This window comes from Triplophysa dalaica, chromosome 24 (assembly GCF_015846415.1).
Source record: "Triplophysa dalaica isolate WHDGS20190420 chromosome 24, ASM1584641v1, whole genome shotgun sequence".
Taxonomy (NCBI): domain Eukaryota; kingdom Metazoa; phylum Chordata; class Actinopteri; order Cypriniformes; family Nemacheilidae; genus Triplophysa; species Triplophysa dalaica.
In genome coordinates this window covers 8,933,163-8,961,040 of record NC_079565.1, presented here as the reverse complement: position 1 = coordinate 8,961,040, position 27,878 = coordinate 8,933,163, and the positions used below count along the sequence as shown (strand labels likewise).

Here is a 27,878-nt window from a genome sequence, read left to right as displayed (position 1 = left end):
ATGCCTCAACATGTCTGGGGAATGTGAGGATTTCCCAACTTCACCTATGGGATAATGTACAGGCAGCAGGTTGTTCCAGAAATAAGCCCGAATAGTGTGATCAAGCGGAGGGTCTAGTATCACACTGAAGGGGCTTATTTTGCCATAACAGCCGGCTGCTTGTACAATATTCTGCTTATTAAACGGCTACCAGCCACATGAGGAAAAAATAGAAAAAATTATTTAGCTCATTTTTACCCAATGCGGAAAAGCTGTTTAGTTTCGGTTTTAAGGTAAGAAATGACGTTCAAATGTCACGAACAGGCAATTTGGTTTAATCACTTGTAAATATAAAGTCATACATGTTATTAAAATAAATACTTATTTGTCAAAAACATCCAGGTTACCATGCGTTTTAAGAGGTTGTTATTTGGGAATAACGAACCTTCTAATTACGTGATTGGCCAATCAGAATCAAGCATTCCAAAGATCTGTTCCAAAAAGAACCTTACAGTGAAACTTTTTCAGCATAAAGAACCTTTTGTGAAACAGAAAATTCTTTGGATGTTAAAGGTTCTTTATGGAACCATTTAGACCAAAAATATTATTTTATGGCATCATGAAGCACCTTTATTTTTAAAAGTGTAGCTATATGTATTTTTGAAGTGGTTAATACACAGGGTCTGAGACTAGTAGTTTAAATGATCCCATTTACATTATATTATCAGCATAACAATTTAAGTAAAAGTTGAATAAAAATTTCAACAAGTCAACTTGATCTTTTTACAAATTATTGAATTATACTTTGTCTTGTTCATTTCACATCATACTGTTGCTTTAAATATTTTCAAATCTTAGTTACTTGTTTATTTCCAGCAATAAAAACGATTTTTGTCATTTTTAATGATTGTATATCAGCAACAGACATTTGCTTCAGCCAAATTAATTTGCCATCTTAAACCTGTTCCCGGCCCCTCTCTTCAGCAGTGAGTATTGTAGAGCTGAGGCAAGGAGAGGTGAGAGGGGTGGGGAAAGTTTTTGTAAGAAGAGGCAATGAGGCCTCAACAAGAGCACTCATCAGCCCACTGTGACCACTTCCAGTGCCTGAATACTCACCCAGGGCTCCTGTTGACCCGAGAGAGAGCTTGAAGGAAGGCTCAAGTGTACCTTACTACATGTGCTACCTTAATTTTGTTTAGAACACACTGCTCATACCTCTGAAACACGGTTTAGAGACAGCAGATCTATACAACGACACAAACACTCCCGAGAAAAAACACACAAGCGCACACAACCAGATTGGCTTTGAAAACTTTCTATTTCTAGCTAGATTGGAGAGATGCAGTGTTTGATGCCTCCTCTTGATTCATTAGACCTTTGGCGAGGCCGCCGATGGCACCGTACGAACACAGGCGAGCGGAATGGATGTGCCCCGCGCGCCAGCAGCTCCTAATGCGTGTCAGGCACACACAGTCATGCATCTGGAGACGACTCGGAGAGAAGGTCGCCGTGTGTCAGCACAGAAGCTTCCTCATCAAACAGCACGCGCGCATTTGCGCCGCTGCATCTCCAAGCATCTCTTTATACGTTTTCCGTGTCCGCCTAATGTACTTCTTTCGAAGATCTGGGCGGTTAACTGTTCGGTGGGCGAGGACTTCGTAAAAGTTTTTTGTTTCGCCACATCACCCGCGTATATATTTCCACCTACAGGAGCGCGTAATTGCGCACTCGCTTCCTAATGAAACTAGGCAAACCGAACGATTGTTGCGCCACAGCCTGACAGGAGATGCGTAAGGAAATTAGAAAAGCAGTCGCCGCATGCCCTTGCAGGCTGCGGTTTGTTTGTCCGGGGGCGCTAAATCACCGTGATTAGCGGCGCGGTAAGGTCCGCACGGCAGGGGGTCACGGCCTTCAGCCCGGCCACAGGTGCGAGGTCTGCCCCCCCTCCGCCTCTCTAATGAAGCACACAAGTGGACACTTAAGCGCGTGATTACAAACACTCAGGACGGAGATGCGTCCGGCCACCACTGTTACGGAGAAACGCATCGTCGTTCCTCCACCCGCATCAATTAGACCACCGCCGTCTGTTTCCCCGCCCAGCCTAAGTGCTTCAATTAAGTGTCGTCTCATCTTTCTGTTTTCTCGCCTTTACGTTGTGGGTTGGAACAGACTTGATTACTATTTCGATGTTTGGAAGCGTTTACGCGCGCGTTGAGATTGCGTTTTAAGAAAAGCATGAGGGTAAATAAGTTTTAAATTAAAGGTAGATGAGTGAAAGCAGGCCTACTAAATGACAATTACAACACGAAACAGACGATACCTTGACCTTGTGTAATAGCGTCTCACTGAATACAGTCATTTGCACGCGTCCGTATCCAGAGAAGCGCGTAACATTCTGGGTGTCTGGTGAATCAGGAAAATCGAATTTCACTCTTTTTTAACTTTCTATAGCTTGAGCTAATGGTTTCAGAATGATATTACCGATCTGAATTCAAACCGATGTATTAGACGCGAGATGGAGTCAAAGAGTCCGCGCGCGAAGCAATTCACCTTTGGATCGCGGCTTTCTGTTTGTGTTTTTTCTTTTAAGAGCGTCATCCCTATTTAGCTTCTTTGACGAAGGCGCCCTAATGTCAAATCGCAGAAACCCTGGCCTTCTGAATTTCTTATTGTACGAGGTGTCGTCGGGTGAAGTAAAATGAATGCGTTAGGAAATCATTTTCATACACAGCGTTGAGTGCGCGCGCGTCCCCTTCACACGCGGATTCAAGGGTTAGCCTTGTAATTAGTAGGTTCAGTATCTTTAGCTGTAATCGGTTTATTATTGTGTGTGGAAATGACATCAGATCATACTTGGGGCGAGAGAAGATGCTTACAGCAAGTTCAGTAATGAGGAGTGAATTAATGAAGGCTCTTCAAGTGACATGAATACATTTAAACCGGATTTTTTGCAAAATAGTGCGTTGTACGTTTTTTATCAAATTGAATTAAAAAAATTGAGTGATTAGGGTCATAAATGACTTATGATTCAGTGCATTAACCAAACAGAGATTTTGTGGATCACATCTTTTTATTTGAGAAAATGGAGTGGTTTTGTGCTTCACTTTTTTATGTCCCCCTTGGGTCAAGGTATCTCTCTCTATATTCGCAGCAATGGTACAACTCATTCATGAAGGCAGTGTGCTTGTGGCTGACGGACAGGCTGGACCAGCAGCTGCATGTCTACCAACTCAAATCTCTCATCAAGATTGTCAAGGTAAAAAACGAATATGGCGTGAATACGCTTTTGTTGGGATTTCTGTTGATGCTAATTGACCATGACTAAAGTGTCAAGTTCATATAGGCTGCACAAGGCATTCCATTATCAATGAATGAGAGATTAATTAGTGTAGGAGTGCTGTTTCTGCAAAACCCTGACATATGCTCTAGAGCAGCAGTCCAAAAGTAAAATCGATGTGGAAAGTCGTCCTTCATACTATGTCATGGTTTATTGCTATTCTTTGTGTGTGTTTACCTCTTTATTTCCTCGTGCAGAAGTCGTACCGTGACTTCCGGCTACAAGGCGTGTTGGATGGCACCTTGAACAACAAGAGCTACGAGACCGTCTACAGCCGGCTTGCCATCGAAGAAGCCACTGCGGCTGTGTCCGCGGCGGACGGCCTACAGGGCATCACCATGAGAGACAGCGATGAAGAGGAGGGTTGAATCAAATCACCACCTACACGGGTACTCGTACACTGAAAAGTCAATACAAAGAGGCCAGATCTCAGCTTTTCTGATTGGAGCTCACACTTTATGCTCCCCAGTCAGCGGCCTCTTGTCTAAACTACGGTATACTGATGTCACCATGCTTGTACACAAGTCTCATTGGCCATTTACAGACAAGCTCCAGTGTCTCTGTCGTTTTGTATTTGATGTGCGTTATATGGATGCCCATGGCGAAACCAGGCAGCCTCGAAACGTGATGGTCCGAAATGTTAGGGAGAAGCACTTGTAGATGACAATTTACGAATGTTTACAGATCTACCAATGATTCGTATGTGTGTCTAGATGAGGTGCACCGGCATGAAAAGAAATACAGAGCGTGAGGGAGGTAGAGTCTGCTTATGTGATGTTGTCTGCATCAGCTTGGGATCCTCAGGCCAAAGCCATAAATATGTTGAATGAAATGCTAGCTGTTCACTGTTTATCCGATGAAATTGTGAGACTGTTTCACTCAATATCTACAGTACGATTCTTCTGTAGAAGTTAAGGTTGAGTGTATCTTGTGTAGTTTGTTGTTGATGTCCAACTGTTTCAGATCAAATAATATATGTCTATGAATTTTAACAAGAGTTGTATATTTCTATTGTCTTTGAAATGTGCTAGAATTAAAGTGTTTTAATGTCACTTCTATTGTGTTTTATGTTTGTAATTAAATGTGTATATATACATATATATATATATACATGAACACAATGCATATAAACATTAAAAACCTGTCCGAACAACATTCTACTCTTTTTCAACATGTGAAGAACCTTACTGTTGCACACAATGTTCTTTCTGGTGACAGAAGGTTCTTTAGATTATAAAAAATAAGAAAGAGATTGTTCTTTAAAGAACCTTTGACTGAATGGTTCTTTGTAGAACTAACATTTTTTTAAGCACCTTTTTTTAAGAGTGAACCTCGAAATACGTCTAGTTACAGTGTTAAAATATTTATCATTTTAGATTATCTCAAATCATTTATAATGATTATACACAACATAAAACGAGAATTATTTATATGTAACATATATATATATAGATATAGATATAGATATAGATATGTTGCATTTATTTATTAGTATAAAATAAATAAACGTGTGCACATAACCCAAAATCTAAATTATTCTGTAATTATTTTCGAAAGGTTTAAAAATTCAAAGATGTATCTGATTTCGACTTATTTTATTTCCGGTAATAATGCAGAATTGTTGTTCTCGTAGTAAAGCTTACTATATGCAGTTTTGTGCCCAGGTATCTCTTTAAATTACATTCATAAATATTTGTGTTAAATTGAACTAATTTATAAATGTATTCTATTTTACTACAGTGTACCACAAACGCAATGGCATTCAGGTCATTTTTGCTAAATATTTTAACAAGAAAAAAATATTTAATTCCGTTGTTTATTAAAAAAGATGGAAAATAAATTATAAATTGTATCGAAATTAAATATAGGGACCTATGCCTAAATATACCTAAGCTAAAAAAGTTATTAAAATACATAGTTTGATAACATTTCTTAAATTTGTTTAAAGTGGCATTTTTATTCAATAGTCTAAACGAGAGACCTTGAGCGCGATAAATAAATAAAAAGCAAGAAAATCTTACTTCTAAAGGAGGTAAATATGGATCATTTTCCTGCCATGAAATCAAGTACAATTGAGAGGCAAAAATCTAATAACTTGATTCTTAATGGAAAATTGTAGCGAACCGCAATATTTATCAAACTATTAAAGGCATTTCTTAAACCATTTGTCAGATAATTAAAAACTAAATGACGAAAAGACATTATCCTCACAAAATAGACGAATAAAAATCATCGTCAAGCACAATGCTTAACACATTTTATCTCGCATTTAAAATCAAATCTAAATATGCATGACTGAGGATATTCTTCTTACTCCTCAAAAGAAACTCGAAAACAAACAAAAACAAAAAAGACAGTCAACCCTATAACACAAACATAGCTCAAAAGAAACCAATATTAAGAACTATTTTGTGCCCTGACATCTTTACAGAGGACTTGTTTTCTCATTCTGCATTCATCCGGCTGAAATCTGAGGAGCAGCATATGACAATGAGGCGACCGCTTGTTATGTGAAAAGCTCCAAATTGCAGGTTATTTCACACCCATCTGCTACCAATGAACAGCAGTCACAATTAGCAATGTTCTCAAATCGCCTAAAACACAAACATCATTTTAGCGCAATTGTTGTTCGTCCATAGACATTGTATTAAAACACCTATGTATGTAAAGTGTACTTAAAATAAAGTGGATGTAGGAAGCATGCGCTCGACGCACTGATTTGTAATATATGTTACCTTTATACAGAATAATCCTTTAAGAAAGATCGTAGAAAGATCGAGAAAGATCGTATCGAATCAGTATCAATTGTATTTCACACAGAGCTGCCACTATTCGTTACTGCTTTTGCAAGCAGATTGACTCTCTCTCTCACTCTTCATGGCATGATCTCAACTCCTTGGAGGCGTTTTGCTGTTAATACCTCTCACACAATTCCCAGATGAATGTTTTCATGAGTTTGCGTTTAAACGAAGGTTGTAACTCTTTTGAGAATGGCTTTGTTCTTATTCTTTTTTTATGTACGTGTGATTGCCAAATTAATATAGGTTGCGTTTCACTAATGACACACAAATGTTTAAAAAATGAATAATTAAGTCAATTGTATTTTTTTTTATGTATGTAGGCACAGATAATACAACAAATCTAAGATAACTAATTTTGATCATTTTGGCCCTGGCCACATGCACTTAGGCTATCCAAATATTGTTTCCATAATTCCATATTTATTGTGCTCACTCAAACTTATTTCCACAAAATTTAAAGCTGCAAGATGACGAATGACGAATAAACAAATCGATCCTGCCAAAAGCTAGTGATGTTGTCATAAAAAACCGCCCCAAGATCTGGCCCAAGCTGCAATCTGGCGTTCACATGCGCTTTAAAATAAAGTAAAATAAGGTAAGGTGGAGTTTTCACATGTCAAATGTTGACAAACACGATACACTTAGTGATCCCAGCAGAGAGCGCGCCTGTCATTACGCGAGAGGTAAAGTGATGTCATAGCGAAGCGCGAGGGGACGGGAGATTCACCAATCGCTTATACAGTTGAACAAGACGCGCGTGGTAATAAAGAGCACCTTCTTGAGTTAGTCACCCATAGCGGTGTGTAGAACAAGTGCAGAGACGGAAGGAGAGAGAGAGGGGAAAACTCTCCGGTGATTGATAGAACTAAATCGAGCATCTGGACGCTTAACGTGTCTTTGACGCGTGCGCGTGGTGAGCCCCGAGTTGCGCTATTGACATAACGCGCTTTATTGAGCAATCCGGGGCGGACATAAGTGGCGATTGTCCGCAATTGACGAGCGTCGGAGTAGCCAGGGGGCCCGAGCAGACCGAGACTGCGCTCGATGATGTCTTTTCCTGCGTGTCACTGAGAGGAATCAAACTTATCCGCGAAAGGAATAGCGCTCTCGACACAGGTAAAGGTGTTGCGCTCCACGTCATGGACAGCGCGCTTTACCACTCAGCGGGAATATTAGGCGCCCCTTCGGCTTCGGCAAGTTTAACGACCGGCGGAAACATGATCGCCAGCTCCAAACCTCTCGCTTTTTCGATCGAAAGGATTATGGCCAGGACGCCCGAGCCAAAGTCGATACCGTTCCCGAACTTGTTCCACGCTCCCGCGGGGAAAGCGGACCCCAAGCAGACTCCCGCCCCGCTGCACTGCATGATACCGCTCATGCCGCTCGCCTGCGAGCCGTCCCATAAACTTCACATCACTGGATTAGACGCCAATCATTCCGATGCGTTTTCTTACAATGCAAACGAACTCGTGAGCATCGGTTTGAATTACAAAAACGAGCAGCAAGACGTGACCCCGACCGTCGGACAATACAAACTCTTTCGCCCACGCGTGGTGAACCAGTCGTCGTTCCACGCAATGGGAGCCGCTATGTGTTACCTGAACTGCGGGGAAAGTGCGTGTCCGCCTCACGCGGGTCTGGTCAACCTTCACCCCATGGCTTCGTATCTCCTCAACAACCCACTCCACGCGCGCCAGAAGGGCCTCTTTTCCGCGGAGAAGGGTAAGGGGAGCAATGCCGTGGACAGGTACCCTCCTCACGTGTCCTTCAAGGAGCTTTCTCAGACTCATCTGCACCATTACATGAAGGAGAGCGCGCAGATCCTGTCGGAGAAACTGTTCAAGAACTCAGGCAAATTAAACAGCGGCTCTCCTCAAACCAAACCAAAGGTGTTCACGTGTGAAGTTTGCGGCAAGGTGAGACGAGCGTGATCGATTGAGCCAATCTTCTGTGTTCTTTCTTAGTGTTTTAACACAAAGTGCATTTATCATTTCCAGGTGTTCAACGCACACTATAATTTAACGCGTCACATGCCGGTTCACACGGGCGCCAGACCGTTCGTGTGCAAAGTGTGCGGCAAAGGCTTCAGACAAGCGAGCACTCTTTGTCGCCATAAAATCATCCATACTCAGGTAATGCCGCGCGCAGTATATCAATAAATGTCTGTAAATAACAGCTGTTTTTGAGCAAGATCATAATATAATTTGTGTTTTCATAAAACGATTATTCGATTGTTTGAACTGATAAATATAGGGCGACGGGCTATTTCTAGATCAAAATAAATTAATGAAAATAAGTGTATACACCCAAATGAATAGCGTGCTTTTTTCATGGTTAAAAGCAGAAATTAATTTCTTTTATTTATTTGCTATATTTATAATTTCATAAAAAATGCTTATTAAAATGTTTTGTAAAAATAGTTTCTATTGCAATGTTGTTTTAAAAGGAAAGTAACGCAGGCGAGTGTCCAATAGTATTTTTATTACACAAATTTGAATTTGTTTTAAATTGTAATAATAAAATACAACTTATTACTTGTGTTAATATAGTCTATTTTTTACATGTAGTTGTATTTTGTATAAGGCAATTCAACCATCATCCTGTTATTATTTTTTCGTCCGTTTTGTGTTATTAATACTTCAAATTATTATGAATATGTCAAGTGAAATAGGTTGAATACAGTTTAAATTCGACACTTTTTCCCATTCATCTCATCGTCAAAAAGTGTCCCAATCAAACTGTATTCAGCCTATCCTTTTTCATTCACGAAAGCACAAGCTTTGTGTTTAGCTATAACGTTTCTCTCGTGTGTCTGCAGGAAAAACCGCATAAATGCAACCAATGTGGCAAAGCTTTTAACCGAAGTTCAACTCTCAACACCCACACACGAATTCACGCGGGCTACAAACCTTTCATTTGTGAATTTTGCGGCAAAGGATTTCATCAGAAAGGTAACAAAAATATATTTTAATCGTGTCACTATTTAGTGCGCTATTTTAACGATCGAATTTAAAGATAAAAATACAATTAATTGACTGCTCACATTTTCGTTTTATTTTATAGGTAACTACAAGAACCACAAACTGACTCACAGCGGAGAAAAACAGTTCAAGTGCAATATCTGCAACAAAGCCTTCCACCAGGTGTACAACCTCACGTTTCACATGCACACGCACAACGACAAGAAACCTTTCACCTGTCCTACATGCGGCAAAGGTTTCTGCAGGAACTTTGATCTTAAAAAACACATTAGGAAACTGCACGATATTTCCCCAGCATCCCATTCACCGCCAACACCCAATGGAACCCCGGAGGGTCAGTGAAATTCCTTTACTTAACCTACAGGACGTAGGGTTCATCTTCTTTGACCTAATATGTTGTTTTAAATCTGATCGCGCATGCAACGTTTTATTTTTTTAATGTATTTTTTATTATTACTGTTATTTTAAAAGACCAAATATTTTGGTCTGTCATCCTTGTCGAAGCTCGTCTGTGAATTGTTATATCATTTCTTGTACTCTCAGGGTAACGACAGTCTTATTTATTTAAAACGGAGCTGTTGTCATTAACTTAAAGAGAGTAACTGAAATCAATATATGAAACATTTGTGTGACAACTGTGTATTTACCCCTCATTTTATACATGTATTATTTATACAGTTCTTATACTGTTTGCCAACTGTACGCCTTTTGTTAATTCAATGTGAATAGGCCTATATACATATATATATATATATATATATATATGCAAGGTTTTGTTGTATATTTCCAATGACATCTGATCAGTCGAAAATATTATAAAACATATGATAAAGGAAGTAGAGAAATAAAATAAATCGTATGCATTTATTTACTGCTGTTTTATGGTAAATTGGTGTGTTGAATACAGACGCGTTGGTGTTTTCAGCTGACGCCTGTTGGAAAGAAGACTATCGGGAATAATAGATCACATAGAACAGATTAGTCGTGATATACCAACATTTGATAATTAATTAAAGAGTATTTGGACGACAAAGAAAGAATTTCAAGCAATGGTTAGGTCTATGCAAAGACAAACACAAAGAATGGCCTAAAATCCCAATACGATAATCGGTATCGGCTTAATAACAATAATTGAATATTGTCGTATTAAATAGCGACCGTTATCCATTAATATTATCAGTAGTTTACATTGCGTACAATATAAGGTGAAATGTCTCCCTCTAGTGAAAGAAACTAAATTAATGCAAGATGTACAACAGATGTCCCCAGCCTTGATCCAGAGGACACACAAAACCACACATGCTGGGGATGCCCCTAGTCTAACACACTTGTTCCTTCTTCTTATTACTAGTGTACTAGTCCTGAGATGGGTGTGTCAGAAAAGTAAGCAGCCAAAATGTGTACAGCCTGGGGATCAGACAGGAACAGGGCTGGGAGCCACTGATATCAACAACAAAATAAAATTGTCAGATTTGCCTATTTTATATATGTATACGTTTTAAATTCTATGTAATATTAACTTTTAAAACGAAAATTATTCTGTTCACATTTTAAATAGGTAAGGAAAGAAATCTCAAGGTGCAGTATGAGAGAATGAGGCGGAGTCATCAACTAAAACTATTTCAGCACCACAGAAAGTGAACAGCTCCAAAGACGACGAATGAATACAATGCACAATATGACCTCATGACTAATATTGTATTTTTATTAAGCTCGAGCTTTTAACACAGAACCACACTAATCAAACTTTGTTTTGATGTCAAATGGGGAAATGTTTGCTCACCGACGTTTTTCAAAATATATGTTCAGCAATAACAAGTGCGTAGGCCTACCGGATGAGTAAATGATGTAATCATTTTTGTATTATTAAGGTCAAATATCCTTATTATTGCATTATTACATATTATTCTTACATCCTCTCATCACGTGGCTCTCTTGCGAGTGTGTTTCTCGTCAAGGATGCATATTTGACGAGCAAATCCACGTCATGATTTTTCCTAATATTTTCAGTAATTTAATGTGCTAAACAAACGAAGAAATACACAATTTATGAACATCTTGACCGCATTCCTCTCGTTCACAGCATCTGAATGTAAAGGAAGAGAGGGGGGGAGTGTTCCTCACTTTACCTCATAAACCTGCGACGCTACGTCAAGGGGACGTAAGGAGGCCGATCCTGATCCTTAAACCGGATTGGTGGGATTAAAGCCCGGCTCGGATTTCTTCTCTGACGCAGGAATGCAGAAACAAATATTTTGTGCAGTGATATATACCGGATGGATGGGTCCAGCCAGCACGTTTTTATTAGTCGGTGGTCCTAAAACAGGTCAATCCCGCACCGTTAGTCGTCCGTCATTCACATTAAGCGACACCGTCACACGCTCGAGCTGTGGGCAGAGTTTAAACCTTCAGTCAACGTTGACGTGATTATTACAAGTGCGACCGGTGTCACGGTTGTAGGTCCGACGAAACTCATCCTTAAATCTAAAGAAGGTGAAGGTAGGTGAGAAAGCCTCGAGACGACACTTGTTGCACCCAAACACGGTCACAGCACGCATACGTCATACTAAAATAGCCCGTGTGTCTTTTTTTAGCCGCACTAAACTGCAATAATGAAACTAATATGTCTTCATCAGTCAGTCACATACATGCGAAGCATATGTTGCCAGGACGTTATATTTGCAGGAAGTGCGAACATTTTAGTTGCTCAAAGGTTTACTATGACAGCCTTGGGCTGTGCGCGCTCCCGTCGTTTATCTCTGAATAAATGAAGTCACGCGTTTGAAGTTTTGCCAGCTTCTGGCGATTATTGAATGTTATTTTGTGGCTTGTGCTTAAGTAGTTGCACTAGAAGTGTTTCTTCAGGAATCTTTTCGGTCAAGTCCAGACTTCCTGAATATTTAAACAAACGACAGCCACCATTGAAAGTGAAATAATAGCAGAATAAATGTTTTATGAACTTAAGTAGCTTCATCCTTGTTGCTTGTTATTAATTGTTTTCTGTAAAGCTTTCATTACATTTACATTCCAGCAGACGCTTTTATCCAAAGCGACTTTCATTGCTTTATCCTATACATTTTACATAGGTATGTGCAATCCCCTGGGATCGAACCCATAACCTTGCGTTGCTCTTACCACTGAGCTACAGGAAAGCTTTCAAACAGTGCAATATGAAAACTGCTATAGAAATAAACTGACCTGACAGCTTGGTTCAAAGCAGTCCTGTCCTTGGTGAACCCCAGATGTTAAAATGCATAGTGAAGTGAAAGTTCAACCCTAAAATGAAAAGTCTGACTTGTATTCGCTTTAAATCTGTATGACTTCTGTTGAACATAAAGATGTTTTGGAGAATTTGGGGTATTCAAACAAGCCCCCATTTGACTTCCATTATAAGACACAAAACCACCAAGGCATTTCTCAAAATATCTTCTTTTGTGTCGTACATATGGAGATGGTGGTCTAGTGGGTTAAACCACTAAAGTGGTAAATCTAAAGGTTGCTGGTTCGATCCCAGCAGCCACCACCAGTATGTCCTTGAGCAAGACACTTTACTCCATGTTGCTCCAGGGGGATTGTCCCTGTAATAAGTGCACTGTAAGTCGCTTTGTACAAAAGCATCTGCCAAATGACTAAATGTAAATGTAAATGTACAGATTTTGAGCGACAGGAGGATAATAAACAATGACAGAGTTTCAATTTCTGGGTGAATTATCCCTTCAAGTGTTCATCTGATATGTCATCATCATTGTGAATTTAATGTTAGTTTTTAACACTGCGTGTTTTGGAAGCCGGTTCAGTCATGCTTCGTCTGGTGAGGAGCCAGGGTAGAAGGTTTAGAGGCTGCGTGCGCTGTCAGAAGAGATCTAACCATCATCAGAATCACCACAGTGTCATAGCCATCAGACGTGAGGATGTCAACGTGTGGGAGAGACGGGCGCCGCTGGCTCCACGGCACGTGAAGGAGATCACAGCCGCCGGGCACAAGGTGCTGGTGCAGCCCTCCAACAGACGGGCCATCCACGACAGGGTGAGTACACTACAAACCGCCAAACAAAATGTCAATTTCAATGGACGGAAAGAAGTTTGCTAGACAAAATGGATCTGGACCCCTTCTGGTTGTCAGAGAAAAATGTTGTATTACCAGTTCTGGTGGTTTTCATACCCAGACACATGTCGGGTTTCTATAATCGTATATAAAGGTATCAAATCTACAGTAAATCGATTGATTCGTGTTTCCAGTTCTATGAAAAAGCAGGTGCTATTGTCCAGGAGGACATCTCAGAGGCGTCTCTCATCGTCGGTGTGAAAAGACCGCCGGAAGAAAAGCTGTACCCCCGCAAAACCTACGCGTTCTTCTCGCACACCATCAAAGCTCAGGAGGCAAACATGGGACTTCTCGACGACCTTCTAAAAAAGGTAAAGTGTCTACAGATGTTGGATGTGAGCAGGTGCTACCCTGTAGTATTATTCCAATGCATTTTGTTCTGCCGTCGTGAGTGTTTTGACATATTTAACCAGTAGTTGACTCAACAGCTTGCACGAGATCCTCACTGACGTTCTCTTTTTAGGACGTGCGACTCATTGATTATGAGAAAATGGTGGATCCCAACGGCTTCAGAATTGTAGCGTTTGGACAGTGGGCTGGTGTTGCCGGTACGGGACTTATAAAGATGTACAAACTGTGTTTGTCACCTCGGTTAAAGTTTACAGAGTTTCCATGCCGTATGTTTGTTGTTTAAACATTTTTCTGTGTCGTTTCAGGAATGATAAACATTTTACACGGTCTGGGGTTGCGTTTTCTTGCTCTTGGACACCACACCCCATTTATGGTATTTTCGTTTTGTTTATTTATCCTTTATATATTGGATACATGCGCGGTTACACTTGTTTGTTTATGGTCCGTTTATTTCTGGAATTTGAACCTCTATTTGGGTTACTAGTTTCTTTTGAAAGAGATATGACTTATTTCCAACACAAAAGGAGCTTTCTAAAGAAAATAATACTTTATACAGTAACTTGTAGAATGTGGACTGAAGCTGTCAAGGACGCCAAAATGACACACAAGTATTTTTGAAGTGGTTGATGGGGTTTGTACATTTTTTTCTTACAATGTATATAAAGGCTACTTGTCTTCAAAAGCATTGTGTGAAAAACCGACTTAAGGACATCTTGTGTCCTTTGTGAGTTTAAAAAGCTTCAGTTTCAATTCATTAACTTCACTAACTTCAAAATGTTTTTGTATCGTTCTCACAAGAAATACAGCTCCGGAACAATGTGAGTCAAAAGATGTTTTTATATTTGCTTTTCTTGTTATCTTTTACGTGACAGCACATTGGCATGGCACACAACTACAGAAACGTCAGTCAGGCCATCCAGGCGGTGAGGGATTGCGGGTATGAAATTTCCTTGGGTCTGATGCCCAAGTCCATAGGTCCTCTTACATTTGTGTTTACTGGCACCGGCAATGTGTCTAAGGTAAGTGAGAAATCCAAACATATCTGTAATGTTTAACCAGTCTCTTGCTTTTTATTCTGTCAATTAATTCACAAGGTCATGTTGAAGAGTTAAGCACAATTCAAATTTTTGGGAGAACTGTCTCTTTAAATTTCCTCCACGATATTGCTGCAGGGTGCCCAAGACATTTTCAACGAACTCCCGTGTGAATACGTTGAACCTCACGAACTCAAGGAAGTCTCGGAGACTGGAGGTACTGTGCAGATACTTTACTTTGTGATATGTTCTTAAAGGGACAGTTCACCCAAAATAGAAAATTCTGTCATCATTTACTCTTGTCATTTCAAACATGTAGGACTTTCTTCTGCATTTATAGAAGGAGATATTTTGAAGAATGTCGGTAACCGAACAACAGAGGTACCCATTGACTTCTATTCTAGATACAAAACCAATGCAAGTCAATGGGTACCGGCATGGTTCGGTGACCAACATTTTTCAAAATTTCTTCTTTTGTGTTCCGCGGACGAAAGAGAGTAAATGATGACAGAATTTTCAATTTTGGGTGAACTGTCCTGTCACATCTTGGTGTGCTTGTCAAAAGACTCATGCCCACGTCCTTTTCAGATTTAGCCAAAGTCTACGGCACAGTGATCAGCAGACATCACCACCTGATGAGAAAGAGCGATGGACTCTATGACCCCCTGGAGTACGAATACCATCCTGAACTGTACACGTCACACTTCAGAAAGACCGTGAGTACTGAGTAAACAAAAGAAACGTATTGGTTCCTGATAAAGGGAGTAACCGGGGATCTGATTGGTTCAGCTGTAAGACCCCTCCTTCATTTGTCATCTCAGCTATAACGTTCTAAAAGCCAGTTTCTCATACACACATTTGCCTGTGTGCAGAATTATAAGGCTATCAGTGAATCCATAATATGACACCAATTATATTTGACAAACTACATTTATAAGAAAACGAACAGATTTGATACAACTTCCTAAAATAATAGCGTGTATTTCTCAAATCACGTTTTTTAGATTCATATACATGCATGAAAACGTACAAACGTAACTGGACACGCATGTAATGTGTGAGAAGTGTTTCAGGAGCTTTGTTTTGTTTGCACAGGTGGCCCCTTACACAACCTGTCTGATAAATGGAATATATTGGGACCCTCAGACACCCAGATTGCTGCGACGTCTGGACGCTCAGCGTTTGATCAGACAAAATACGTCAACATCAGCATCACCTGATCATGGCTGCCCCGCCCTTCCCCACAAGTGAGCACCTGAAATTACGTTTTTTCAGGACTTGAATGCTTGTAACCAAAACAGTTCTTGGTCACCAATGACTACCATTATAGGATAAAAATGAATTGTACATTTCTTTGTTCTGCTGAAATTTAAAGAAGAAAGGACACGAACCGTTTCATTTTTCTTTCTATGGGAATAGATGGTGGCCAAGAACTGTTCGGTTACAAGCATTCTTCCAAATATCTTTCAACAATTTATCAACGACTCCAATGATGATAGAATGTTGATTTTTGGGTGAACTGTTCCTTTAAACCTTTCACACTCTTGATCTTCTGTGATCATCAGGTTGTTGGCTATCTGTGACATCTCGGCAGACACAGGTGGCTCCATCGAGTTCATGACTGAGTGCACCACTATTGAGAAACCCTTCTGCATGTATGACGCAAACCAACATATCGATCATGACAGGTGTGATGCTGTTTCCTCCTGTTTGTTAATGCATTTTGTCTGGTGGTTGACAAAATATGTCATAGCCTTGTATCGAAGAAAGAACAGAGCCATGCTGTATCTAGAGATGGGAATATTAATAAGAGACTTGAAGGTGGGGTGCTTTGATTCGGACCGGTCACCTGGCAACCACCACAAACACCCTTGAAACAGCAGTGCTAATTTAGCATTAGCATATTTCCATGTAAAGCTGGAATGGCAATGATTTAAAATGATAACCAGTCATCTACCTATTTGTACATTGTCCTCTCACAAAGCCTTAAGATGGGTACGAGCCTTCAAATGAAATCACAGGTATTTCTGACGTGAGTCCATTTCTTTAATGTAGTTGTCATCAATTAAGTCATCGTTCTTGTTTTAAAAAAACATATTATGTCAGAGATGATGGTCTTGTGCGCAGTGCTCCAACATATGTGGCGCGTTTGCACCTAAAGCAACCTGAGTTCGTATCTCTGGTCATGGTCCTTTCCTGATCTTGTTCCCCTTCTCTCTCCCGTTTCGCTTCCTTACAGATTATTTTCAGGTGTAGTAACACCAAGGTATGAAAAATATTATGAAAAAAACTTGATTTGGAATAATTCCAAGTATTCTATATATTTCATAGCTTCTTAATTTTTTAAAGGAGTCTGAACTCATATGCTTTTCTGTTAAGCTGCTTTGAGACCTGTTTAACGATTAATCGCAATGAGTGGCATCCAGAATAAAAGTTTGTGTTTATATAGGTACATGTTATATATGTCTTTGCATCTTTATTTCGTATTTATAAACACAGATATGAATATTTTAGGAAACTATAAAAATGAATAAATGTGTTTATATTTAATTTAAATGATATATAAATATATACATGCAAATATTTCCTCAATATATACATGTAAACACAGACTTTTATACTGGATGCGATTAATCGCGATTCATTTTTGAACAGCCCTATTTTGCGATGTAGGAATCAATGTGAATTGAACGTTTCTGGTGTGTCACGTCCCAAAATGACGTGCTTTGATTTTCGTGTATATATTTTCAGTGTTGAAGGAAATGGCATTCTGATGTGTTCCATTGATAATCTGCCCGCTCAGCTGCCGATTGAAGCCTCTGAGTATTTCGGAGACCGGCTGTTTCCGTACATCTGGGAGATGGTGAGTTGTCTAAAGCGGGGTGAGTAATAATCTTGTGATGTTGTAAAGCTTGTGGAATTGGTTTGCCGAGGAGAGGACTGCTTTGAACATGTGCAGATTTGTTATTTAGGGAGATGTTTTTAGGCGTTTTTTTATAAGAGTCCTGTAGTTAAACAGGTAGAGCGTGTCAAATAAATGTAAATGATTTTTGTGACTTTAACCTTTGTTCCACAGCTCCCGTCAGACGCCACCAGACCGTTGGAGGAAGAGGACTTCTCTCCACAAGTTAGAGACGTAAGTTTATCAAGAGAGCATTGTCATTCTTGTATACATAATACAGATTGTTTAGTTTGTGTCAAAAGCACTGTAGAGTTTTACAAGTTTGTAAGTTTCACTCACGAAACAGCCGGACATGCACTTCTGCGCGGGCAGATACAAATCTGCAGATTCAAAGATGTGTGGAACAAATGCTGGAGATTTCTTAAATCATTCAATGGACACCGTTGCAATTGGAGACTGTTTTTATGTCTATTGTCTTTCTGTACGGAAACTGTAAGATGTCTTGTGTGGAAATAGGCAATGCTGATTCTTTTGTGACACATGTATACAGATGTTTCACCATTTGTTATGGCACTAAGCAGAATGCATTGCTTGAATAAAAGCATCTGGCAAAAGCATGAATGTAAATCTAAAAGCATTTATTTGTAGCAGTGGTTTGATTATTTCCATTACTTATCTTAATCTAGGCTGTTATTACATCCAACGGGAAGTTGACGCCTAAGTTTGAATACATTGAGAAACTCCGAGAGAAACGGTAAGAAATGTATTTATTCTAAGTTTTCTTATTGGCAGGCTTTTAATAGTTTGGTTGGGTTGTCAACCAAAAACCCGAGCAGTGGCCATGATACATTATATAAGCCAAAAGTACTCGTGAAGTTGCTTTGGATGATATGCTCACACAATGAGGATCCTTTTTTTCAAAGGTTGACTGACAGATAAAACCATATCAATGCTCTAAACAGACTTTAGCCTTGATTTCCTTCAGCTTTAAAAAACATACAAGAAACCGCTTTTGGTGAGCAAACAGCACTCTAGTTATGAAAATACTGAAGGTTATCGTGCATGCAACTGGGTTTGTAATTGATGGTTTGTCGACAAACCAAACAAACAGGCTGCATAAGTAAGGAACGTACAATTTGTAATGAATCATTTAGTACTATAGTATTACTTATATAGTATTACTTAATATATTACAGTATCACTTTTACTACTGTGATATACGTCAATATTTACTACTGTAAGAATCACTATAGGGTCTAGGATTTATACTACATTTTACTATAGACTGTTTAATCGGACGTGCGTGTGGCTGACCCCCAGTTAACTTCCGGTCTGTGTTTGGTTAGTTTCTAATAATACAACTATTTATATTTTAATTCATGTGCATATTCATTTGTATTATTATTTCACTGTGTAATGATCGTATTATATAAATGTTTTGTTGACTTTTGTTGTATGTTCATTTTATTGAATAAACAATTTGTTGAATGGGTCCTGTAGCTGGGTCTCACTGGAAACCGTATGGTTCATTGACATCTAGCGGTTGAGCCTGGTATGGCAGTCTAAATTCAAAATATTGGAGAGACAAGTTTAGCCAAGTAACTGTTCTTCTCGGCTTCTTTTGATTGTTATCAGAAATAATCTACAGACAGTCTTTTGTTCGTTAATGTATACCTGAAGTTAAGTTGGGGGTCACAAAAGTGTGCATGTGCAGTAATGTTTTTTTATGTTGGTAAAGGGATATTTCAGAGGCAAAACAATTTACCCATGTTATGAATTTGGAAAACATTCGATGCGTTTGTTTAAGAAAATGATCCATATTAACAGCGCTATGGATTGTAAGCAAATACAGCGATTCATTTCAGAAGACCATTGTTAACACCACAGAGTCGTGTCCAGCACTTCTTTGATAGATGGATGCACTTTTGGAGCTTCAAAAAGTCGACGCCCATTCACAACCGTTCTACCACTTGAAAGTAAAATGATACGTGCTATTATAACTCCGACTGCATTATTCTTCAAGAAAAAAGTCGTTTTCAGTAAGAATTCAAATCTGATCTTGCATTTTAGACTGCAACATATTAAAAATAATTTGTTTAATATTGTATTTTAAGCCAAGAATTAGGTGTGTAAAAAATGTTAGGACTACAAAAATAGCTTATTAAATTTTGTATTTATTAAATGATGTATTTAATATACAGCCTTGGTTAAGAGACCATTCTAAATTGTGGCCATTCCAGTGTCTATTGAATTTCAACAATATCAAACCTCAGGAGTGACAAAGTCATCCAACAGCAATGTGAAAGACTGACAGCATGACAAGACACATTAAAAATCCTTTTTAACTTTTCCTAAATTCATGTAAAAAAAATACAGTTGTTCTGCCTTAAAGTGAATGTGAATTTGTTTTCTTTGCAGTATTTAAGATCTGAACAACACACAGAGGATCTTATCTGTTATTTTCACCTGATTCTCCAGTTTTCATTTTCTGCAAATAAATGCAAATAGAAACAATATTTTCATTAGAAATGTGTGAGAAATTTTGTTAGTTCACAGAATAAAACAAAATAATGACTTTACCTAAATACATACCTATAATACCTACATTTTGAAATAAGAAAAAACTTTTTTTCCCCGCTGCTGTATATTAATTCCAACTCAAAATATATTTGTGTCGTTTATGCACAACACAAAAAAGCTGCCTGACATACCAAATACTTGTTCATCCTCAGTTTTGTTTGGTTAGATCATTTCCACAGGTTTAGCTCCAGATTAACACTAAATGTATGGCAAGTTAAATTTTGAAATCTTAACTTGAAGTTGTGTTTGTTTTGTGAAGACACAGGGTGGTCGCTGTGCTGCTTCTGCACTGCCTAACACGTTGCATTTCTAGAGTTCACGTCTCCTGAGAGCATTCTCTCGTGGGTAGACCGTCCTTCTCTCTCTCACCCTCTCTCTCTAACTCACTCCCACACCGCTATTCAATCCTAGAATTTTCAGCATGTCTTACAAAATCAATGAGCCTGTCCCTTTAAATTTTAAAGTTGAATTCTTATCCAAGGTGAGCTTCTCTTTTCAAGCTCTATATATCTTTTCACGCCGATTAATTGATTATATAACACGTTTGAGTCACTTTCACGGAATGGAAATCATAATCTATTCATGCCTTCCTCACGCCATTTCATTCACGGCGCGATCAACAGTCATTATAACAAACGCTCCGATAGAGCTCCTTTGTGCACTGTCGGTCTCATTCAAGGGCAAAAAAACAGGCTGACAAAACCGTAGACTGTATTTTTATTTTGCATCCATTATGGTCTTGGTAATGGAAGACAAGGAGGCTCACAACATTGACCTCCATTTCATCAATCAATGGAACGCTTGAAGACCCACCATTTGACTCGCTGCTTGATTTATTTGTTCTTGACTTGGTCTCCAATTCGAGAAGATCAGATTAATAAACATTTGATTGAACAATAATGAATGACTCAAATTAGTTTCATTTATGAAATGAATGGGCATTTAAAGCTGGTAACAAAACACACTCTTCTGTGGCTTATACCTTTTTGTATTGAAATCATTACATTTGACATTGAAGTCTTTTTTAAACGTACACGTTTGACTCTAAATTCTGATTGGATGAGCTATATTCAAAGCCTTTGTTTGTCTAAAAATGTGCCGTTTTTGAACGACTAATAAATCACTCCATTTCCTCGAAGTGATATTTAGTGGATTTTCTAGTTTTGTGGTGTTTTGAGACATGAGGCATGCAGGTGGTGGCGGGTCATGAGTTACATTTTTGCTCATGTGCAGCATCAGATCCAATTAGGCTGAGCGACAGGGGGTGGTCGCATCAAATGCGTTTCCCAGGGGACTCGGAGATCAAAACAGCCTCAACAAACTGCGTCGATTATCTTTTGAATGGAGAACATACGGATCCGGAATCATATCTTTCCTTCCTGATCTAAATTTTTTACATTTGTTATGTGTAATCTGTGACCATACAGCATCACCTTAAAATAAATCGGATTCTTCTTCTATCTTAAAGGTCCAGTGTTTGAAATTTAGCGGCATCTAGTGGTGAGGTTGCAAATTGCAACCAATGGTTCAGTCCACCGCTCCCTTTCAAAGCACTACGGTGGCTGACACAGGACAAAGATGATTTTCTCGCTTCTTTGTCAAAGAGGGAATTATGTATTTACAAACTCGCTGTGAAGAGCAGTTTAGAAATTGCTCATTCTGAGGTAATAAAAACGCTACTTTATGTAAGGTCTTTATACACCTCTGAAGACATAGTTAAGTATATTATATTATATTATATTCCTGTCAATAGATCCTCCAAAACATTACACACTTGACCTTTAAATAAACTTGATTTGGATCATTTCTGGTCCATCTCATGAGACCTTATTGATTATTTCTTCCTTCATCTCAGTGGATTTTGCTTCCTCTTCAATCAGTTTAAGATCACTATCCAACAGGATATGTTTGGTGATTTCACAGATTGTTTGGCCAGTGAGAGGGAATTTGCATGAATATCTGTGTGTGTGTGTGTGTTTGTGGTAATAACCAAACCATCTGGCACACAGGGAATCCGAGCAGATCCTGAAGAAAGCGGGAATGAAGCGAGTGCTTTTGCTGGGCTCGGGCTATGTGTCTGGGCCAGTTATCGAGTATCTCACCAGGGATGCTGGTACCCAGGTCACAGTGGGTGAGTGGTGAAAAAATCCGTCTGGGATGCAGCACTACTACATTTGATAAATTTTATGTTATCGGAGTCACAGTCCTTAAATTTGTAATGAAATAAATAAGCCTTGAAAACGTGTAACACTTTACAATAAGGTTGCATACGTTAAGGGTGGAAAACACTGTAATTAAAGGGATAGTTCACCCAAAAATGAAAATTCTGTGATTTAGTTTATTCACCCTCAATAGGTTCCAAAATCATTTGACTATTTTTTTCTACCATGAAACAAATGAGAAATTTTCAAAAATGAGAAATTGTGTTTTTAAGAAGAAATTCTCTAATAAAAACAGAATTTTCATTTTTGGGTGGACTATCTATTTAACATCGTTTAACAATATTGACATAATTTAATTCATATTAATAGTAATATTTCATGTAATTGATTAAACCGTTTATTTAAACAGTATATAAACACTTCATAAATAATTGGTTACTTTCTACATAACTCTACTGTTATGATTTTTATTTTTGCCGTAAATCGTTATTATTATTCACCCTTTATGTTCGTCACTGGGTTTTGCAAATATCTAAACAATAAAAAGTATTAAAAACTGCTTGTCATCTTTGACAACACAGTATGCAATCATTGAAAAAGTACAATTGAAAACAGAAATTACACAGTACACAGAAAAACTGTGAATTTGACTTCCGAGGGTTTAGTTAACCAAAAATAAACACTTATGCTCATCAAGATTAATAAATGCTTTAAAAATTGTTTAGTGTCATTCAGTCATGATATCTAATTGATTTTGATCTACTTTGCATTGCAGCATCCAATTTTTTAAACCAGGCAGAAGAGATGGCAGCCACGTATCCTAACACCATCGCTGTGATGTTGGACATCACCAGCCAGGAGGGCCACCTCGAGTCTCTGATCAAAGACCATGACATTGTCATCAGGTAACCATCTAAAGATTCATGTACTGTACTTATTTTCTAAAATTCCACTAAATAATTTGCATCCTTTTCTTTGTGGTCGTTGTTGTACCTAGCATGTTACCGTACACATTTCATCCACAAGTAGCCAAACACTGCATTAAAATGAAGGTGAACATGGTGACGGCCAGTTACATGAGCCCAGCCATGAAAGAACTTGAGCACAGGTATGGAGTTTCCAACTTCTCTAGAAAAAAAAACTCAAGTATGACTCTTTGTTCAAATCCCATTGGTTGACCTCATTATACACGTCGCTTCACCATGATTGGCTGTCGCTCTCCTAGTGCCGAGGAAGCTGGCATCACCATCGTAAATGAGATGGGTCTGGACCCTGGCATTGATCACATGTTGGCCATGCAGTGCATCGATCAGGCCAAGGCAGACGGTTGCACTGTAGGTATTGCACGCGTGCACTCGTGTGTTTGTTTACCAGTTGGATGTGTTTATGGGTATTTGTGATAGACTGACATACTGTCGCACCATTGGTGGATTTATAGTCACGTCTGGAAACCATATGACAGACCTTAATAGTAAATGTTCATTTTCTCTTATTTAACAGTTGGATTGAGCATCGTTTTTAATAATTGGTCACATGATGCTCTTCGTTTCTTTAACAGGTGGAGTCCTATAGCTCTTTTTGTGGAGGTCTTCCTGCTCCAGAATGCTCGGATAACCCGCTGCGTTACAAGTTTAGCTGGAGTCCATACGGCGTTCTGCTCAATACTATCAGTCCGGCCATTTACCTGAGAGATAACCAGGTGAAACGAGATGAACTGTATTAAATATCACCACAACCTTAACCCATATGCACAATGTCTGCATTTTGCAAATGGATTTTCTGAAAATGTAAAGCCTGTCATACACCGATCAGATTGTTAGCGTTTCCCCTGGCGGCGCCCTCATGGACATCACAAAGCCGATGGACTTCCTGCCCGGTTTCAATCTGGAGGGATTCCCTAACCGAGATAGCAGCAAGTACGCCGAGCCTTACGGCATTGAGACGGCTCACACGCTTGTCCGGGGAACTCTGCGCTTCAAGGTGTTTTTACTAACTAAACTGTACAAATCAGGCAATTCTCTGAACAAACTAATGTGTTATGTTTGCGTGTCCGCAGGGTTTCTCTTCAGTGATGAGCGGCTTTGTGAAATTGGGGCTGATCAACACTGAGCCGTGTCCACTGTTGGATCACACAGCTTCTCCCGTTTCATGGGTATAACTTTATTCAACATTATTCTGTTTAATGTGCAGTTTTTAACATTAAAAGTGTAACTTTTGATCACGATTAATCGCGATTAATCGCATCCAGAATAAAAGTTTGTGTTTACATAACATATGTATGTGTTCTGTGCACATTCATTTCAAATATTATGTAAACACAAAAAATTAATGCTGGATGCGATTAATCGTGATTAATCGTTTGACAGCCCTACAGTACCTAACTTGATCAAATATTAATTTAATCAAATGCACGAAACCCCAAAATAGCTTTTCTACCTCATTCACTTTATAACTCAGATCGTTTGTCAAAATCTGCAGTAGATAATAAGCAAGAAGCGCTTAAGATGCTTTCGTTTATTTTTTCTTTAACGTTTTATACTACAGTACTTCTGACTTGGATGTGGTGGTGTTCTCTTGTCTTCCTCACAGAAAGAGCTCCTGTGTAAACAGATTGGATTGGCCAGCACAGTGAGCAGCAGTGCTTTTGAAGAGGCTGTTTATGAGCGGATAGACAAGGACGACTACAGACTGCAGAGTCTCAGATGGTAGGGAAGTATGGAGCCAGAAATCTGACAAAACAATCTGAATTAGAATTTTAGATAAGTGCAATTGTAGAAAATTGAATATTTGCTGACATTCAATATAGTTCTGAATTTGATTTTAAATATGAATATTTAAATTCTCAAATTAAATATTGAAAAATTCTAAACTCAGAAATTCAGATACAAATTCAGAAATGGTTCAGTGGGTGAGGTTAGCCTCGCGGTTCAACAGTGAAGAGAAGAAGATCTCGGAAAAACAAACCTTACCCACTGAACCATTTCTGAATCTATCTAGTGCCTTGGAGTATTTTCTATTTTTGATACGGCATTATCTGGGATAATCCTAAAAGCACCGTTGATGATATGAAGAGACCCGTGTAGCACTCTTTGCCTTTTTTTGTATTCAGCTTGTTTGGTCAGATTTCTGGCTCCATAAGGAAGAGTCTAATAGAGTTTAATAGTTGAACGATAACTTTCTTGTACAGTACGTTTTATTGCCACAGTTTGTAAAACGCAGGTTTGTGTTGTATTTAGCTGTCCTTGCCAAAACAAAACTATGGCTTGAAGAAACTAACCTTAAGTATTAAACTTTGACACTTGTCTGTAGTTTAAACTGTATAGCGTCTGACTGATGCCTAAGGTCATATGGTTTGTTGATCGTATCTGTGATTTGATAGCCAATCAGTCTTACAAATTTCTAGTGTTTAGTAAAACCCAGTCAGCAGAGTTAAGTTGACGTATCTGAAACATATCAGTTGCAACATATCAAATATCTTTGCGCCACTTAAGATACTACGAAGTTACTTTGGTTATCGGAATGTTACAATAATGTCCTAAAAACCAACATTGTGAAGACGTATATTTGTCGCAATTACGTATCTAGTGATGTTAGCCGGACATGTACTTCTCAACGACCAAATTGTTTTTTTTTTTAAATACTTCATTAATGACTACACCTTGGGAGTGTCCTACAGGCATTGTAGTGGATTTTTTGAAAGAAGAGCGAGTTGTTTTTTGTCTGAGAAAAATTTGTGCCAGAAGTCTATAAGATCAAAAAAGATTCAAATGCATGAACTGTAATCTTACAGCAAAGCTGTCTGTATTGGTTGGAGATGATTGAATGAATGAATTTTATCAGGCTTGGAATGCTCAGCGAGGAACCCGTTCCCCACGCCAACACCATCCTGGCAGCAGTCGCAAAACACCTGGAGGCCAAACTCTCCTACGGTAATGACAGTATGAATAAGATTTAAAATTTATAATATACTGTTTTATGTAAGACCTGGTGATCCACGTCATTGTACAATTTTCGTTGGTCGATCGTTGGTTTGATCTTGTGGCTTGAATGCTACATAAGAGTACTAAACATCTTCAAGTTGAAATGAAGTCTGTCTGACATACTTGCCTATCTAGCATCCTGCTTTTTTGTGTAGCTAAAGGTGAGCGAGATATGATCATCATGAGGAACGATGTAGGGATTAGGCACCCTACTGGCGAGCTGGAGACCAAACACATCAGCTTTGTGGTCTATGGCGAGACCAATGGATTCTCAGCCATGGCCAAAACTGTGGGCTACCCAGCAGCGATTGCAGCTCGTATGGTCCTCAGCGGTCAGTTCTGCTTCATATATGATATATACATCACATGTTCATTAAGCCAACCACAGAATCTTGGGATGAAATTTCTCATTTAGCTATTAAAATACTTTCTACCATTCACAGGCGAACTGTCCACCAAAGGGCTTGTGGTGCCAATGACGAAGAGCATCTACAGTCCAGTACTGAAGAGATTGCAGGAGGAAGGTCTTCAGTATGTCACCAAGAGCACCGTGTCAGAGTAACCAACGCCTGATGATCTAAACAAGCCTGTTTGACCGTCAATAAGAAACCAAACTCACTCATTTTTGTATCACAGGAGTGTATAATGAGCCGGTAACATCTATTACAACTTGATCTGTAGTAGTGAAGCATTAGAGGGTTCACTGATCTTTTATCATTTATTCACCCTCATGTCAATACAAACCTTTCTGACTTTCTCTCTTCTGCACAACACAATAGATGTTTTGAAGAATGTTGGTAACCAAACAACATTGCCCCCCCTCTGTCTTCCATGGTATAGAGACAAACCACAGAGACATTTCTCAAAATATCTTCTTTTGTGTTCCACAGAAGAAAGAAATCACATAAAGGTTCTGAATGAAACGAGGGTAAATAAGTACTGAAAGTAGTTTTAATTCTTTTGTAATCTTGATCTTTTCTGTACGTTTAGGCAGGAATGCTGGAGGTGTATGTAGACTTGAATACACTGAACAAGTGAGGATTGGGGGCATTTGTTAAATGACAGTGTGTGTTCTTTTAATCAGTCTTGTGACGAGAGAGTATTTTATTATCTGAAGCGGTGTACATAAACTCCAAAGAAGCACTTTTGTTGTTGCCTGGATGTAGAGTTGCTTCTTGTTTAGTTCTGTTTGTTGTCAAACATGAACCTCTTTCACAGTCAGTGTTTTATTGATGTAACACTAAAAAATTATTCCAATCTTAAAAACAAGCAATAACAAAAAATCATCCTCAGACAAGCAAAGTATTATGGTGATGTTTTCCAGCAGTTATCACAACTCTCTGATGCTGAATATTACTGAAAGGCTTTGAGATGGAAGTTTTCTGTTAGTATTATTTCAATGTGAAAATGATTTTAGAGCAGCTGAAGATGTCTTGAATCTGTTTTGTTTTTCCTCATTAAAACAAACCTGCTGTATTTTATAACAATTCACTTTTTTTATGAACAGCACATTTGTTTGCATCGTTTTATAGTCCTTCAAGAAATGTTCGGTGGATTTAACAACACAGACATAATGGATGAAAAATGAATGACCCCCACCCCTGTTGACTGCCCAGTAATGGTCATAAAATGATCGTATGGTTCTGTTGACTGGTCAGCATAAAGT

At 38.8% G+C, this 27,878-nt stretch overlaps 3 protein-coding genes across 14 annotated transcripts in view; all 3 read left to right on the top strand.

Annotated features, from left to right (window-relative positions):
* cadps2 (Ca++-dependent secretion activator 2) overlaps positions 1-4,368 on the top strand; it is a 101,522-nt gene extending 97,154 nt beyond the window's left edge. For all 10 annotated transcript variants that reach the window (XM_056740335.1, XM_056740342.1, XM_056740336.1 and 7 more), the window contains 2 exons: positions 3,131-3,235; positions 3,514-4,368. In XM_056740335.1, the coding sequence (XP_056596313.1) occupies positions 3,131-3,235; positions 3,514-3,684 (276 nt within the window). In that variant the 3' untranslated portion in view covers positions 3,685-4,368. The remainder of the gene's footprint in view (positions 1-3,130; positions 3,236-3,513) is intronic.
* Positions 4,369-7,256: 2,888 nt separating this feature from the next.
* fezf1 (FEZ family zinc finger 1) lies at positions 7,257-9,440 on the top strand. The gene is made up of 4 exons (XM_056740435.1): positions 7,257-8,033; positions 8,115-8,249; positions 8,936-9,068; positions 9,181-9,440. Exons 1-4 carry the CDS (start codon positions 7,257-7,259, stop codon positions 9,438-9,440), a joined length of 1,305 nt encoding a protein of 434 aa, XP_056596413.1.
* Positions 9,441-11,342: 1,902 nt separating this feature from the next.
* aass (aminoadipate-semialdehyde synthase) lies at positions 11,343-27,718 on the top strand. Of its 3 annotated transcripts, none has more exons than XM_056739292.1 (25): positions 11,343-11,597; positions 12,887-13,125; positions 13,338-13,514; positions 13,667-13,751; positions 13,860-13,927; positions 14,427-14,573; positions 14,727-14,805; positions 15,177-15,304; positions 15,684-15,835; positions 16,154-16,276; positions 16,828-16,854; positions 17,340-17,451; positions 17,665-17,724; positions 18,177-18,244; positions 22,080-22,201; positions 23,008-23,137; positions 23,230-23,340; positions 23,458-23,566; positions 23,791-23,931; positions 24,045-24,212; positions 24,289-24,384; positions 24,822-24,937; positions 26,073-26,161; positions 26,368-26,544; positions 26,656-27,718. In XM_056739292.1, the coding sequence occupies exons 2-25, from the start codon at positions 12,898-12,900 to the stop codon at positions 26,772-26,774; spliced, it is 2,832 nt and encodes a 943-aa protein (XP_056595270.1). In that variant the 5' UTR covers positions 11,343-11,597; positions 12,887-12,897; the 3' UTR covers positions 26,775-27,718. The 3 variants fall into 3 exon arrangements, with proteins under 3 accessions (XP_056595270.1, XP_056595271.1, XP_056595272.1); XM_056739293.1 differs by having other exon boundaries at positions 11,343-11,601; XM_056739294.1 differs by lacking the exon at positions 16,828-16,854 and having other exon boundaries at positions 11,344-11,597.
* The last annotated feature ends 160 nt before the right edge of the window (positions 27,719-27,878 follow it).

Bases quoted from the DNA above. Each gene is read 5' to 3' on its own strand.
- fezf1 (XM_056740435.1), top strand. From the start codon at position 7,257: ATGGACAGCGCGCTTTACCACTCAGCGGGAATATTAGGCGCCCCTTCG. The intron at 8,034-8,114 runs GTGAGACGAGCG...TATCATTTCCAG, and splicing joins CGTGTGAAGTTTGCGGCAAG to GTGTTCAACGCACACTATAA. The intron at 8,250-8,935 runs GTAATGCCGCGC...GTGTGTCTGCAG, and splicing joins ATAAAATCATCCATACTCAG to GAAAAACCGCATAAATGCAA.
- aass (XM_056739292.1), top strand. From the start codon at position 12,898: ATGCTTCGTCTGGTGAGGAGCCAGGGTAGAAGGTTTAGAGGCTGCGTG. The intron at 14,806-15,176 runs GTACTGTGCAGA...CGTCCTTTTCAG, and splicing joins GGAAGTCTCGGAGACTGGAG to ATTTAGCCAAAGTCTACGGC. The intron at 18,245-22,079 runs GTAAGAAATGTA...TCTGGCACACAG, and splicing joins GAGAAACTCCGAGAGAAACG to GGAATCCGAGCAGATCCTGA.